The following is a 17,287-nucleotide window of genomic DNA, read 5'->3' as shown; positions in this document are numbered from 1 at the left end:
TGACTTGTGCATGGATAAATTAAACCATAATTTGCCAGGGTCCATGATATCATATTTACTGACTTGTGTTTCTTTTGAAGAAATATTGAAGGATTTCCTTAAAAACCAGTAGAAGATGTTATATCAGGTGTACGTATTAGTCTGTCAGATTAGACACACACAATCTGAGCCAAAAGAAGACAATATTAATTACTTTCTTGAACTGCACTCATGTTATCCATGTTTGTACAGGATGGAAATAATCAATGATTAGTCCTATGCAGCTGGAGAAAATCATACTTTCTTCCCTCCTCACCCTTTTATCTCTAATCCTAAATCAATGCAATAAGAAAGGAAAAGGAACCAACATGAGCCACAAAGGCTTTCTGGTGAACAGTTACTGCAAACCACAGGAGTGAGCTGACTCTTTCCAGCTATAGCCACAGATAGCCTAAGGATATGCTGATATACGGCCTAAGGATATGCTATGTGTTACCTGCTCAGGACAAGTATTACTTACTTAGGTAAGGAAATGTTCTAGGCAAGTTCTCCTGACAAAAATTCTTTCTGCAAGAGTTTCACTAGGTTTGTCAAGACTTGAACTGGAGGTAGGATCACTTCTTCCTCCAAGAGTTAGGAAAGGAAGACTTGAAGAAATTTATGTGAAGAGTTGTGTGGTGTCATATCTAACAGAAATACAGAAATCTTACTCCTGAGCAAACTCTGGTGCAATTTGATGTCTCGGGTTTTTAATGCAACTAGAAGAGAAATCAGTACCAATGGTCAAGTAATCTCTTTTACCACAGCTGTAGTTTAATGGATATAAAGAAGAAAATTGCTAAGAACAGATATTTTTGATGGTTTGATACCAAAAGTGACAGTCACATAAATAGGTATGGTCTGTTACTTTGTGGTGTTAGTAAATTACTGAAAATTTGCAATCCATGATCATTTTTCTGGTAGACACTGTCAGAGGCAGAATCCTTAGATACGGTGCCAGACTTGAGAGTTGTTTTGCATAACATAGAACATGGAACTTTTTAGAAAGCTTTTCCTAACATGTCTTTAAGAGGAAGAAACGAAAATAAGAAAAAGACAAACTCCTGCTGATTTTAAAGAGAGCAAATCAAATATCTTAAGCAGTGAGAGGATTCAAGTTTTAACAGAAAGCTGTCTTGTTGAGGCAAGAGAAATGTTCATATCCTGCTTTCAAGTGCAAGTGGATGGAGCTACTCAGCAGTCCTCAGAGTTAGTAAAGGTTAATTTTAAAAGAACTCTTCTTCTTAGGTGGTTTGTGGGTTTTTATTTTGTGAACATATTCTCTATTCACTCTCTCATGGAAACAAAAGCCAGTTTTACTATTTTATTTCTCGAATATTTCAAAGTCTAGCTCTTCAGTTTAACCTATATACTTTTGTATGTCCGGGATAATTTTTCTGCTGGTTTCTTTAAATTCTGGAAAGTAATTTATTTATGCACCCTGATAAAAATTTGTATTTACTGGAAAGCCATGAAAAAAAGTCAGTTCAATTTGCATGGTTTATATCCTGACAGCTTTCTTTATGTCTTAGTATTTTTGTGTGTTTAATATTTTAGCTCAGTGTTTTGTTTAAAGCCAAATTCTCACTTCTATGCGTTCATTTCAATATATAGTAAAATGATTGCTAAAGTATAAAAAGATGGAACGGCAACTAAGACCACACAGCTCTATCAAAGACACAACTACAGCTAAACACTGTCTGAATTCCAACCTAGTCAGAAATTCATGGCAAACAGACACCTATGTTTTTGGAGGAAGGAATTAATTTTCAAAAGAAATGCTTACCATGTTCACTGAATAGTAGCTGTTTCCACTTCTGTCTTTCAATTTCTGAAGCTTTGAATCCCAGTACAGATTTCAATTCTTGTAACACCCTCTTAGATTCCTGTCTCTCTCGCTCTTGCCTCTCTCTTTCTTCTTGGGAGAAGCAGTAAAAATCTTCGCTTTTGTATTCATTGTCTGTATCTGAATAATCAACATATGCTTCCAGTTCCTAAAGAAAGAAAGGAAGAAACTCTTGATCTTCACTGTCAGGTGGACTCAATCCTACAATCTGATTCATGATCAAATGATGTCAACACAAACCAACCACAGTAATAGGATGGAGCCCTGTTTGAGCACAGCCAGAGGACCTGACACTGCTTTTGGTGGTACCTGTATGATTTTGGAGCAAGTCCACTAATTAACGAGATTTACCTTCATACACAAATAGGATCAAGTGATATACCTTGAAAATGGGAGACCATTTCTCTGTGATTACAGGTGGAAATAAGCAATGTTGGTGTGGGTTTATTTTTTTTAATTTACACTGTAACCAATTCTTGGTAGTCATGCATCTTGCTAATTTAACTTACACAAATCCTTATTAAGAGGCTATAGAGAATAGCAAACTTCTATTCCAACTTTAAATACATTGGATTACAAGCATAAAAAAACAGAGCAGCATTTATGTTATAACGAATTTTCAATAAAGTAATTAGTCCCAACTTCTTGATATGGAAAAACAGCTAGAGAAAGTACATGTAGGGGACAAGCAAGGGAGGGACAGAGCACAGCATGGGTGTTCAATGTGCTTTCAGAATGCATCTGCCACTCAGTTCTGGGATGGAGGAAGCCCACCTCTCTTTAAGACAGTCCAGCCATCACCTAGGAGTTCCTCAAACAACAAAAAATTGTTCAGTGTTCAATTGTTCAGTAAAAAGATATCCAAAAATGCAGAGTCTAAGCAAACTGAAGGCAGGATGATTTGTGGTTGAATTGTCACTTTTGCAGCTGTGTCTGTTTATCCAGCAAAAGTAGGACTATTTAATATACTGCCTTTTAGCAATTCTCACTTTTTATTACTCTGACTTGTGCTGCTGCTCTCCTTTGGTCACTCATTTCTAATGCTATATACGAAAAATGAATACTAGTGCTCTTTTTTCCAGGATGGGGAATATCTCCCCAAGGAACAGCAAAAGGAATGTACACAATTTTTTTGACAAGTCCAATTTTGAAGTAGTACTGGCCACTTATTTATCTGTCTTGGCAAGACAACAAGGTCACTGCACAAGCAACTGAAAAAAATAATGGATACAGCAAATAATCCCCAATTATTATTTTAAATGTATTTTAAATGATCCTTTTTTTTTTTTTACCTGCTCTTCAGGGATTGGATCTTTGTTTTCTATGTATATGGCAGGCTGTGTTAAAGGTACTGTAGTATGCTGTAGGTTGTCACAGGAAACTTCAATTTTGCCTTTAGGGGAAAAAAGAAAAGGGATTTAAAAGAAATAAAATTGAGTATTGAATTATGTTTCTGACTCACTCAGGCAGGGTCCAGGTATTTTCATTTACATACATGAAAAAAACAGTGAGAAGGCTGGTTAGGTTACACTGAAACACTGTTAGACAGTACGTAAGGAACTTGGCTGTTTTCATAGAAGCTGAGTCCAACGGAACTTGCACTGAAACACTTCAACTAACAAATCTCAGAAATTTTATAGACTTTGAAAACCTGCAGATGGCAAGCAAAATCAGTAAAACCAGGGAAGAGACTTTGTTCAGAAGTTTTAAAAAAATTATAGTTAAAACCACTTCAAATGACTGGAAAATATTGGAAGAAATAACTAAGGAATGTTTACAGGAAGGTATTTGTGAGGTAGCGAGGAGACAAATAACAGCCAGCGTGGATTTATTGAAAATAGAAGATGTTAATTTTGCAATGCAGTAACAGGTCTTGCATATAAAAAGAACCAAAGATAATCCTGCATTTTGTTTTCAGTAGGACCTTTGTGATGATGTCATGACATCTTTATAAGGAAAATGTAAAGGCCAGGAAAAGTTGCTATTAGGTGCATAGAACAGCCTCTTGGATCATCACAGCATGATTACCATTTTCAGACTGGAATACATTGAGTGAGTTTTTGTCTCAAGTCCAGTACTCTCCAATATTGCCAATGGGTGAAAGAGAAGTGTTGCATCTCATTAAATCTGCAAGAACATGGAAGGGCACCACTAGAATAAAAAATAATATTGGAAAATCAGAGATACAACACAGGTAGAAATGGATTTCAGACCCAGCAGTTTGGTGACAGTGACTGCAAATTTTTGTGCTTTAGATTAGCCAAGTGCACAAATGCATCACAACTGACCAGGGAGCGCCACTGAGAAAGAGGTGAAGAGCCTCATCATCAGCTCTACCCCACTGCAAGCAAAAAGCCAAACTACAAACTAGTACATACAAGCAACAGCACTGACTGTTAGACACATGAAATAACATTTCTATTCTGGTACTGATCGGGTTGTGGATGGAACACACTTCCCAGTCTGAGGCCTCTTCATTCAGTAACACAGTGGGCCAACTAGAGGGAATATAGAGGGAAACACTGGAAATTATAAAGAAGACTAAATAAAGTATAGTTATCAGGGAAGAGCTGAAGCATAGGGAGCCATGTAGAGAAGACAGAAAGAAGCATGATAATCATCTTTGAGAATATGAGAGTCATCAAGAGGAAATGGATTTCCATTGTGGGTGGATCAGAAGTACTGCTTTTAAATTGCAGCAACAGGTACTTCTATTCAGTAATAACATTCTACTGGTAATGGAATTAAGTGATGGAATAGATGCCTGGAAATACTGTAGAATGTCTCTAAAGAGAGTTTTTTTAGGAAGAGGTAAACAACATTTACTCACAAATACTAATTTACCCTTGAGAAGGGAAATGGGTTAAATGACCTTGCCAAGCCCCACCTAACCCTATTTTCTATTTCTAATCTATACACTGAACACTTACGGATGGTCAGATTGCAGCAGAGTACCATGGCCTTGCTCTTAGAAATAGCTAAAAAAGTTGTGTACATCTGCAAAGATGGTTTAAAAGGAAAAAGGATGGAATTTAAACAGTTTGAGGGCCATTGTTTCAAAGAACATTAATACAATGCTGTAACTAGCCATAAAGTGTACTCCACTCTGTAATATTAGCAGTAGATTACTACATGCTTAAATTGTTGAAGCTTTAAGTGATAGATTTTATTAGTGATGAAAAAATGTGACAGAATAAAGAAAAGAAGCTGAAAATCTAGGAAATGAGCAAAGATGTATATGCAGATGAATGATAACTAGGTCCTTCATTGCCCAAGGAATTTAAATAGAGGTAAATTCCCTTAAATGTGCTAATGTCCCACTTGTTCTGAGGCTCTGCTGTGTACCTGACAGGATCAGTGAGTAAGTAAAGGCACCGATTCTAGAAATACACCAAATCATGTAAAGCAAGAAACTAAACTGCATTCCCTGAAGGAACTATGCTAAAATATAAGATACATGCTGGTGTCACCACCAATGACAGGCTGACAGGAGAATGTGAGTGTTCAATCTACTACTCTTGGAAGGCTTTGCTTTGGCTGTTTAATGTACCTGTAAGAAACCAGCTCTGACATATAATGATTCAGGGCGAGAAGCACGTACTGCTTGTTGAAGGGGACTCACCTCTTTATACAGAGGCTCTACTGGCTCAACTAGTTAGTTGAACTAAACATCTATTGCAGCAGAAGTGCTCAGCATCCACCTAGACAAAATGCTCTAAACCCATGAGGTTCTTGAAACAGTGGTTGTCTAAAGATTTATTTGGATAGTAATGCATAAATGTAAAAGCTGTGCTGAGCTGTTATATTAATTCAACAGGAAGGTATCTTCTCCCAAAGAGTTTTCAGAAAGTATTAAAAAAAAAAAGAGAATTTATAGAAGTAATTTACATAACATGACTGACAGACCAGTTGTTAAAATTTGTAGGAAGACAGCAAAAGAATTGAACTTGATTTCATGTACAGCTTGACAAGGTCAACTCACAGAAGCTGGATGGCTTAGAAATATATCAGGAAAGTCAAATGTTGTCAGATAAAAATAGTTTTCAATGACCAAAATAAGTAAAAGTAGCTCCTGTGGATTAGTTCAGTAAACTTGTTGCAAAATAGAGGTTCAATCCCAGCACATTTCCCACACAATCCCTTCCTTCTAGATCACACACAAGGTTATTTTTGTACTGAACTTTAAAAGGAAGCAAGTTATAATAAAAAGGCCTGCTGTGAAATTTATATACAAAGTAAAAATAAAACTAAAATAACTAAAAATACTATCGTGTGTAGTCTAGAAAGAACTCTTAAGGAAAGGAGAGAAGAAAGATCAGTGGAACTGCAGGTTGTGGAGGGCATCAACAAAACACAACAGGTAAGCACATGCAAGTGTATCAGGCTACATCTAACATCCTCACAGGCTGTTTTACACAGCACTGAGGGGGAAGCTGTAAGACTGCACTATCAGGCAAAGTACAGGAGTTTGTTTATACCATGTCTGGACCTGCACGGAGCTTGCAAGAAGCCTCCCAGTGCTCCCAGTTCTGATGGAAGCAAGAACAAGGTTGGCCTGCCTACCTCTAGGCCCACAGCAATATTTATCTATCTCCTGGCTATTCCATCTATACATCATTAAGAGCATAGTGCACTTCAGATTTGGATTTCTGTAGGTAACTTGCTGATACCCCAAGTTCCCCCCCCAGTTTTCCTAGTGCAGTCTCCATTACCAGCATTTTTCAGATGCTGGGCTGTGCCTTCCTAGGACAGTAAAAATGCTCCTGGAAAAAAGAAAGATTAGAAATTACAGGTTTAATTCCATGTCAGGAGAGCCTAAATTCACTTCAGTTATTTAAGCTGCTTATGCCTCACAAGAACAGCATGGGCAGTACAGATTCCTAATGAGAGGGACAACAAACAAAATGCTGGGATATGCTGCTCACAAAGACTTTTAAGAACACCAGAGATTAGCTCACTCTCTTTGAGAGAGGAGGTAAATGGGTATTATATGCTCAACATGTCCTCCATGATTTGAAATGTTTTAGAAAATGTGATTGTCAAAAAGTTTCATGATAATGTCATTATCATTTCAATTAATGGCATCATTTTAATGCAGTAAATAAATGAAAATCTTGAGGGCGATTCATTAAAATACTACCCCTTCACAGGTGATTCACCAAAGGCAAAAAGCCGTGATCAGTCTACACCTGAAAATGTAACCATCTGAATCCACAGGTGTAACAGACTGAGTTAACATGTTTGCATTTTTTTCTGAAACAAAAGCTTCAAAGCCATCACAATGAAAAAGTCTGATATAAGGACACATTTTTTCAAAGTGTATGGTTTTAAGACCTTTTTAGCAAAAATTCTGATACATATGCCAAACACTGTCATTGATTCATTTGACCATTTCATCTCTGAAGTGAATCCCATTAGCTGCTAAATTAATCTCTCACATTTACCTTTTTTATTTGGGTTTCTTCCACTCATTTTTTCCACCTGAGAAATGGCTTCTTCCCAGCAGCTGTTGCTTGCCTGGATATGAGGTTGAATAAACTTTAGTTTTTGTTCCAGAACCTGATGGGCTTCTGTTGTCAACTCAGGCGTCTCCTTAGTGCTAACAAGCTTTTCAAGCTCATCCTCAAGAATTATTACCCTAAGTAATGAGGAGACAAACAGCAGTAAGTATTAATAAGTATTTGGCTTGACCATTCTTTCAATCATTTAATGTAACATACCGTTATTTTCTTTAAGTTTTAAGAACCCATCTCAGTCCATTCCTCAAAGATGCACCAAAATTTTAAAATTAAAATATTTTTTTCTACATCAAGATACATTGTTTACCTGGATTTGTTACAGTAATTCTTATATGTAAGATTAAAGGAGTAGGACAGTCTCAACTGTTTCACCAAGGCAGTGACAAATCTTTAAGGATATTTACTAGGTAGTTACTATGAACTGAATATTCTTCTAAAGCATTTGATATGTGGCAAAATCAATGGAAAATAATTGTGTTTTCATATTTTTTATAAGGGAGTGACAAAAGCAAGGTAAAATCTTAGTGTACTGTTTATCTTCAAGTTTTCACCAGATACTCAAAGAATACCCAGGGAAAATATCAGACTTCATAGTAAACCAAGGATTTTTGAGCCCACACTGTGTAAAGATATGGCTAAGACTGCAAAGACTTTTTTGCTTTTAGCTGGGGACACAAGCTGACAACCCAAAGAAGTTCAAGTTCAAAGCTTTCTGGGTACTCTGTTCATTCACGTATAAACTTACTCGTTGAGCAGCGCCTTGAGGTGCAGCTGCAGGCTGCGTACCGCTGTCTGGAGACTGTTCAGCTCTCTGGACTGCTGCTTGCTCCTGGCTGGCCACTGCAAGCCCGACTGGTGCTGGGTTTCGAAGTAGCGGTAGAACTCGTAGCTCCTCTTGAGCTCCGCCAAGCAGGCTGCGTGCGTGTGCGGCAGGCCCTGGGTCACGTCGCGCAGGATGTGGTGAGGCAGCCGCTCCGGGCACGCCGAGGGCTCGGGGGACGCGTTGGCTGGGGAGAGCAGCAGCGCCAGCCTCCTGAAAAATTCTGAACTCTGCCCTACCCAGAGCTGAAAGAGGACCTGCAAAACAGGGGAGGGTTAGCTCTGTGCACCTGGGAAGGCAGTCGGCTTCCAAAGTAAATGTACAGATACACCATGGGAAAACATTCCTTGGCCAGCAACAGGAACTTTGAAAAACTGCAAAAATCCACTGACTGTTTTTGTAGGGTATTCCAGAGCACATGAGGTTTGGATCTTGTGAACCTTAGGTGACTGTTAATTCCTTGATGAAGGATATTAAATGCAATTATGCTCATAAAGTTGTCAGAGTCCAAAACCTCACACTCCTGTCGGCCAGTTTCATTATTTGCTATAATCTCCACATACCCTACAGCTCGTAAAGGGCTGCCAAAATTCCAGTGGCAGCAAAGACATTTTTCCCTTTATAAGGCCAAGCTGTCATTTCTACAATCTAGTAACTACTGCATTGCCCCACACCCAGCCTTGAAACGTGAGTCTAATTGCACTGTACTTCAACAAAAAAATATTCTGCATCTGAAGGAAGTTGAACTGCTAACTTATTTCTTTTTTTCAGCCAAAGTAAGAAATTCCACCAATACTACTAAGGAAGGAAAGGCTTTTAAGAAATGGATTGATCATGGTACTAAAGAGGCCAGTCCATCTGGAGCAAGGCAGTACAAAATTTCAATTTCTTGAGAACTTCCACTTCCAATGAAATCAACTGTTTTTTTAGTTTAAAGAAGTTTGCCCAGTAGACCATGACAGTACAGCAGCACCTTTTATGTCTAAAATGAAAAGGAAAGGTTATGATATTTTTCTCTGCAATAAAGGCCCTTATTAAAAAGGATCAGGTCTATGTGATTATGAGGTACAGGCTGAAACTTGTTTGCAAGCATTCCAGACCAAGGAAGACAAAACATTCACTCATCACGTCAAAAATACTTGGATGCAAACTGAGAAAGTATTCCAAAAGAAAAAAGAAATCACAACTTACAAAAGATGCTAATGAGAAAAAAGAATACATGAATGACATGAAATTAATTTGGGGTACACGTGCAAGACTGATTGGGCTGGGTGCAAAAATACAAATCAAACAAATGGGCAGCAATCACTCAAGTGTCCCTGAATGTGTGGTGCCCTGAATAAAAAAATCAAAAGCTCATGCTGTAACAAGCACAAAAGAAGGCAAATCCCTTCCACCAGACATAAATCACAGGCAGTAAAAAAGTAGCACACAGAAATAGTGGACTTCAGGAACTGATAATAATAATCAAAAACCTACCTGAAAAAAGCCACAACAACAAGAGAAAAGGAAATTCCAGATGAATTTATGGTTGCAAGCAGCTTGCTCTGCCAATAACTATTGATGATCTTTGCTGATACAAAATAGCCACCTGGCTCTCCTCAGCTTAAACTGTGATTTTTTTCTTATGTGAAAAGTTTTCACTCTTTAAATTGCTTTACTTCAAGGACAAGGTAGCAAAAAGACACATGCTACAGCTTAGCATGACCTGCATTTTAATATAAAGACAAATTCTTTCAAAGTGAAAAAAAAACCCTGAGGTCTGCACATACATCCAAAGCTCACCACACAAGTATGTCCCAAGGTTATCAAAGTATGTTATACCGACCCTGGAATTTGCTTAGGACTGATTTATGTTAATTTAGCTTGGTTCAGCTATACCACACTCAGCCTACATTGCTGGCTGTTATGAGTTACCATAAATTGAGATTTACTAGTTGTTGTGAGCATAACTATATCCAGAAAGCATCCTCACCAGTTTAACTAAAACAGAGTTCAGTTAAATTACTGTAAGTTGCAGATAAACAAAGGCTTAGCTTACAAGCTTGGGCACCTCTGATTGGCTTCTTGTGCTTAAAAAGAAGTGGGAAAATTAGCAGGCTTATATGGTTGCAATTAGAACTTCAGTTAATGAAATGCAAGAAAAAAAATCCCAAAAGCTGCTATTTATTGGAGCTCTTAGCTTAAAGCTAATTAGACAAAGCCTCAACGCTTAGTAATCACTATTACTGGTAGCATTTACTGTCAGAACAAAAGAAGTCAAGGTCTATAAATTAAGAGAAAAAAATGCAACAAAAGCCAACCCCAGAGAAACACAGAAGTCATATACTAATGGAATTTTCCATTAAAAAAGACAATGCTAAAGGGGAACTGCCCTGGCAGAAGGTCATTAGAGTATAAAAGGCTTGTATTCAAATTAGATCTTCCTTCCAATTGACTCATGCAAATTAAAAAAAAAATCTAACATCTGAAAACAAAATAGATTAAAAGGCCATTATATGGTTGTCACACTGTTCAGTTAAAAGTTTTTCAAAGATCAAAGAACCACACTGGCTCATGGCAGCAGGGGTCCAAGCTTATGATTTCTGCTCTTCAGTGTGACTAAATGCAGCTACTCCCTTTGGCATTTACAACTCATTTGTGATTTTTGATGTCTCTCTTTTTAATCACATCAAGAGATTAAATAAAAAAGAATTAAGTACAAATCCAGAAATTATTTTATTCAGCTGGGATCAGGTGAAATCAGAGAGCATAAAATAACGCTTAAGGGGATTGATCAAGCTGATTATAGAACACTGACTTGAACATCCATGATTTGCAGAAAAATCCTCTAATGTTGTATTGAGTAACTTCTCTTTCTCTACATGCACAAAGAAATCAGGTGAATGCTGATAAATATAGAAACACATGATAAGAGCCTGACTGATTACACCTTACCCTCAATACAGTGTGTTGCTACAGGCTAGGATATACAAGCCACAGGACTTCATCACAACAGGAAGATTTTCACCAGGAGCCTTCATGGATGCATTAAGCCCTTTTAGGAGAGCTTACCTTGAGTGCAGGCAAGCTGAAGCCATCAGTCAGATCGTGTGCCTCCTCTTCAGAGACCTGTTCTTCACTCAGTCCCAGACCCAGCTCCTTAAAGGGGACCACACAGATGTAGCTGGTCACATTGTCACTCTCCGAGTTCAGGGGGTAAGTTTAGCTGGAGTTAAGGTGGTAAACAAAGCCACTTTCGCAACACACAAAATGGAAAGAAATACTTAATAAGGTTTCTTATTCCAGGTAATTTTTATGAAATCACATACTATCATCCCAAATCCACCTGAATCCTGTTTTGCAATCCTTATTTGAAGCACGAGTTTTAAAGGCTCTTAGAAGGATGAGAGATAAGACACTGACAAAACACCTATGTCAAAATACAAACGTATAAAAAGAAACAAAGTAGACTGATGAAAAATCCCTGCATTCCTTTTGAATGAATAAAACAGCTTACTTTTAAATATTGAGTTTCCAAGAGATAGTTCATGTCAACCTTAAACCAGAAATTGACAGAGGAAAAAGAACAATTGTGCAATTTTAAGTTTTAAAGGTAGCCTGTGTTATAGACTAAACTCAGGATGTGAATTTGTTGAGAGGTCTCTCTGTGGATGGACTGCTCATAGGTCTATACAGTAAAAGGTCTTTGACATTTCAGAGAGCTCTGTGAAGAACAGGAGCTCCCTGACTGTGTCATGCCATTAACTTTTTTGATTTATCACTGTAAAGACATTATGATCTTGGCAGGATGAATAGCAATCTGGTATCTATCAACATCATTCAGCACATTTAAAATCTCAATAGGAAAATGCACATTTCTAGTCCTTAAAAATGCTTAAAAAGTAGGAAGTAAGGCAAATATAACTGATATCAGAAAACAGAAAAAACAATTCATAGACTAGGCAGCATTTATTTTAAAATATCACTAATTTTAGGATAACCTCAGGCTGGGGAGGAACAGCTCAAGATTTTTGCATGTTTTCTGATAGTTACCCAGTCACAAAATAGTAAAAGTCATTTTAAAACAGGAATGTAAACTTATGGCCATAAGTACAAAATCATATCTGTTCCATAGAAATATATATATTTGTAAAGCATTAATGAAAATATGGTCTTAACTGAAAATATGGGTTTTTAAAAATTTATAGTTTGATATAGAAACGGAATGCTCTCATCTCTTGCACATAAAGCCAATTAGAAGCACTTGTCTCTTGTCCAACTAATGTGTTTTCTGGGGGAAATTACAAGTTCCATCTGCTTTCACACCCAAATTTTCCATGGGCCAAATTCTCATAGGATTGTACTTGCAACACTGATTTGCTCAAGAGATGTTTACCAGTTAAGTAGAAGAACATTGCAGGAAAAGGTAATATTCTGTGTCCCAGGAAACAGTAAAGTGTCCAGGATCTAAAAAACCATATTTCTCCCTCCTTTATTCCTAATGTCTGGAAAGGAAGAAGCCTATTAAGTGTTCAAACAAAACCCTGCAATGCAAATTAATTAGGATCAGAATATTACTGTTGTCACCAGCAGCTGCCTCACATAAATGGTGTCTACTCTAAATTAACTTGACAGCATGCCCAGCAGAGGGAGCACATAGGATAATGGTGATAACTCCATCAGAAACTGAAAAGACAGATCAAAACCCTTCAGGACCACTAATCTTAGAAACTACTTGTACTCCCTGTTAGCCTTTTTCTGCAATATAGCATTTCCAACATTATGAAAGCTACAAAAAACAGTTTGGACACACATGGATTCCTAAGTCATGCTAAAAACATATTCGATACAACATCTCAAATGTGAGGTTTGACCAAGGAGCCACTTACCTATGCTGTGTCTCCGCCAGGAATTCCCAGAGGCCTCCTGCACCTCCTGCCTTGCCCTCCTCTATTGCAGCCTTTCCACTCCCATTTCTATCTGACAGATGAAAGCAGAGAACTGATCCCATGCCCCCATTAGCTTCCTAAGGATCAAACATTTAGAAAGTTTAAATATATACACACCATTATATACAGGAACATACTTCCTTCGTGCACTTTGATCTCATAGTATTTTTAGCCCTACTGACTTCTGTTAAAGCCAAAATACTAAAGCCTAATTATTTTATATTAGTTTTTAGATACAATTTTTCTATGTTGCTGTGAAAATATTTCATTCATCTGTTTAACTTACATGCCTTATGAGCTTGAAAGAAGAGAAGGCAATGCTACTTAGTAATGAAATGTCAAATCCAGAAGGAAATACCTGCACAGTGAATGTCTAACCTCTATCAGGTTAGACACTCTTATTTACCTATAGAAAAACAAGAATGCTAATGTATCCCTGTATGTAACAATTTTAACATTCATACTTTAGTCTTCAAAAGCACATTCCCATCTGAAGACCTAACAGGAGGGCCTCATTGGATCCCTGGAAAATCCAAGCTGCTCTTCTACAAATTCTCACCTGCTCACCAGGGGTGAGCTAAGCATGTGATGAACTGGCTGGTCAAGCTAGAAACACTGCACTGAAAAATGCCCAAGTGTCTCTACTCAGATATTTCAGCATGGCAATTTAGGCTTTTATAATCTCAGAAGGGTACTACTTTTTGTTTAGCTTACTTGTTTTCTTGTGTGAACTTTCCCTCTCCCTAGTTAAAGGCGTCTGTTTTTCTAACAGTTCATGATGCAATAACCAAATCTTTACAGAGGAGAAGGAGCAAGTTTTTACTAGATTTACTACAGGAAATTTGCAAATGTCCCTGCGCTCAGTGCATCTCAAAGACACAGAATGCATTTTATATGCATTCCATTCTAATAAGGTAAGATATCATTCAGTTTAAAATACTTCTATCCAATGTCTGGATTTATCACTAATAAAAGAATAACACTATTTATGCCTTGACAGCAAAGAACATCACCTCACAACAAAATCCAAGCTCTTAAAGTTTAAGTCCAATGCCCAAGTCCTACCTATTAAAATAGTACAAGGGAAGTGGAGTATCAGACCATTCTGCATCAGCTGAGGATGAGATTATTAACATCAGCCAGTAACATAAACTACAAGATTTCCTCTATCCAGCTTGTATATAATCACATTAGATTCCCATGATGCAGAACCCACAAGGCTCTTAAGAATAAAAATGTTAAGCAGCTAGCATGCCAAGGGAAGCACTGCCTGACTTACCACACAATTCAATGGAGGACAGTGCAGAGAGCTTTTGAACTGGTCTGCACAACATCCTGTAAATACTTAACCCAAAGTGCCTAATTTCTAGTTTAGGCTTTCAGCCATTGCATCCTGCTATAACCTCAGATTCTGAATTAAAAGAGAGATACCCTTTTCTATGACATTTTGTTCTGTGATTTTGAGCAATGCACCCGTGCTACATTAACAAATCAGAGCAAGAATGGCGAGAAAATGCTTAGTTGTTTCTGCTAGTACCCAACTGTCTCTCCACACAAAATGTAAGCAATATGACTTTCCATCTCATTAAATCACTGGTCTACCAAGTTTGACACAACTGCCTGATAAGGCTAAAATATGAATGCATACTTTCTCTTCTACATGGGAACAAATTTTAACTAGGGCAAAATTACATCTGAAGGCAGCCATCTAACTAAAAGAGGGTACACTAGCCACATGCAAATATTGCTGAACTTCTACTGAATAGAAGTGAGAATGACAACATATCAAGTTTATGCAATTTGTATCACCATGAATAAAGCTGTGACCTAAAATTTTAATTTTTTTGTCACATGTTTATCAGACTGATCTCCTGCTAACATATTTGAGATATACATTAACAGGAAGGCTTAAGTTGCTGCAGTAGATGTGGTAGGAGAAAACCAACTTACCTTTGAGCACAGGGATGTTGAGTGAAAGGCCATATTGTTCAAAGAAGAGGATATTTTGGTGCAAGAGATATTCTGGGCTAAGAGGAATTATAAAACAAAATATTGAAGGGCCCTGAAACACATCATCAGCACTTACACCAAAAGCATGGGTGTCAATAATGATACAATTTTTTCAGTGCACTGAATCTCATCACATAGCACAGTACACAAAAAGGCAAATTTAAAGCATGTTCCAAACCAAATACAAGCCCAAATTTACCAAGCTACATTTTCTTTCCCTTGTTTAGATAAATAATTAGATACTGTATGTTTCTAGACATCCTAACTCTCAACATTGACACAAGTGCAAGTAGGCAACATGGACTACCTGAACTGGTGGGTTTTTACAGAAAGGATATTTTTTCAGCATGTACAGAGTAGCCAGTCTTGCAGCTCGGAAATTGGCTCTGACGGATCGATACACGGCTTTCCGGAGGCCAATCAGGTGCTGACTAGGATGCTGTCCAGCTTTATTAAATGGGCAAGCAGCACTGACCCTGTCAAGCAAACTTGAAAAGTAAAATGTGATACAACTGTACAGATGTCCTAAAGTATTTTTAAAGAACAATACATCGGTTTTCCTATTTCATTATTTAGAAAGCTTTTTCAAATCACACAGTAACTATGAGACTAAACCCTGATATATTTAATCAAAATTTCAGACATCAGCCAGTATTCCTCAGTAAATAGCCTTAATCTATTCTCATCTGAGCTGTGACAAAACTCCTGAGCACACTTATTGTCTCTAAAATTTTCTAGAATGGTACAGTAATGGCAGACATGCCATAATATTATCTCAATCAGGGTACAAAACTATTACAAGCCCACTATCAGCTTCGGAAGTTTTAATAAATAGGTATTTAACATCTACCTCTTTATATCCAAATTTACTTTTTCAATAATTTTTGCAGAAAAAAGGTGCCAACACATAGCTTTCCATACAAAACACTATATTCTTTTAGCCTTCCTCATGCAGAAAGTTTTCTAGGAGAAGAAAAACATTATTTGAGAGGTGACATAGATTTTTATCATCATGCAATGAATGGCAGCTGTGTTTGTGAGAGTCTTGATAGGTAAACCCATGACATGTATACACCTTACAAGCATATTGGAAAATACATTTGGTGTCTGGCTATTCAGGTGAATATACCATTTGAAAGAAATGATGCCATTTGCCTATTAGAATATAACTCAGATTGGCTTAGCACTGTAAGAAATCACCTCATCTGGAAATGAAATGAATTGTGAACTGGGTGAACATAGAACAGGTCTGTGGAACTTTAAGCTCCAGCTGCATCTTTTAATGAACAATCTCTGGAAACAGCCTAGGTGCACTCTGCTTGCTGGGACTATTTTACTAGAATCAACTCAGGAATGAACATGGTCTGGACAACATGGCAATCAGTTGTGATTAATTGTTTGGGGAGTGGAAGCCTATTTCTGCTCTCACCTTTCCCGGGGCAGAGTGAAGAGGAGATTTCATGTGCAGTCACTTAAAAGGGAAAAGCATATAGGGTACCTGGTAAGCCTGAGGTGGGTTGCTGCATTGGTAACTATTTCTGTAGTCCATCTGACTAAAAGCTGACCAAGTTGTCAGCAGACTGACACTGCCAGGAAAATATCAGTCCTACTCCATGTGCTTAGCTAGACCATACAGCACATTGACTGGGAGGGGAAATAGCTTGTGGCCTTCACTATCAAATATGAACATCAGAGCAGCCCACCCAGTGAGCAAGGCTGAAACCATATATCAGTATGTTTTGCACCATTAACACAAGCAGATTCATGCCAAATATTGCCAGATATTGAATATGCTAGCTGAAATACAATATTAAATACATGCATACCATTTTAAATTATGTGTTACTAAAATGGTTTATATAACATCTCATAAATGACTTTAAAATCTGAAAAAAATAAACTGTGTTCATTTCCCTTTCTAAACATAAATTTAAAATTCTAGCCTTGCCGTATCTTTCATTAGGGAACACAGCATGTAATGCAGTACATGCCAATCTCCAACCTTTCCCTAGCTTTTGGAAGTAACAACTGGAAGTGTTTATGTATAAATTCTCACATCAGTTTGTAGACCCAAGCCCGTGTGAATTGTCAGAAGAAAGCTCAAAGAAAAGGAGCAAAATTCTTCTACCATAAAAAAGAGTCA

At 37.5% G+C, this 17,287-nt stretch overlaps 1 protein-coding gene across 4 annotated transcripts in view; it reads right to left on the bottom strand.

Annotated features, from left to right (window-relative positions):
• Positions 1-17,287, bottom strand: part of VEZT (vezatin, adherens junctions transmembrane protein) — a 60,193-nt gene that overhangs the window by 13,500 nt on the left and 29,406 nt on the right. For 2 of the 4 annotated variants that reach the window (XM_030261543.4, XM_030261560.4), the window contains exons 6-11: positions 15,483-15,632; positions 11,258-11,405; positions 8,129-8,460; positions 7,309-7,502; positions 3,157-3,257; positions 1,805-2,012 (exon numbers count right to left, since the gene is read on the bottom strand). In XM_030261543.4, the coding sequence (XP_030117403.4) occupies positions 1,805-2,012; positions 3,157-3,257; positions 7,309-7,502; positions 8,129-8,460; positions 11,258-11,405; positions 15,483-15,632 (1,133 nt within the window). The remainder of the gene's footprint in view (positions 1-1,804; positions 2,013-3,156; positions 3,258-7,308; positions 7,503-8,128; positions 8,461-11,257; positions 11,406-15,482; positions 15,633-17,287) is intronic. The other 2 variants (XM_030261549.4, XM_030261564.4) reach the window with 1 other exon arrangement.

This window comes from Taeniopygia guttata, chromosome 1A (assembly GCF_048771995.1).
Source record: "Taeniopygia guttata chromosome 1A, bTaeGut7.mat, whole genome shotgun sequence".
In the NCBI taxonomy this organism is placed as follows: domain Eukaryota; kingdom Metazoa; phylum Chordata; class Aves; order Passeriformes; family Estrildidae; genus Taeniopygia; species Taeniopygia guttata.
The sequence above is the reverse complement of the archived record's forward strand: the minus strand, read 5'-3'. Positions and strand labels throughout refer to the sequence as shown.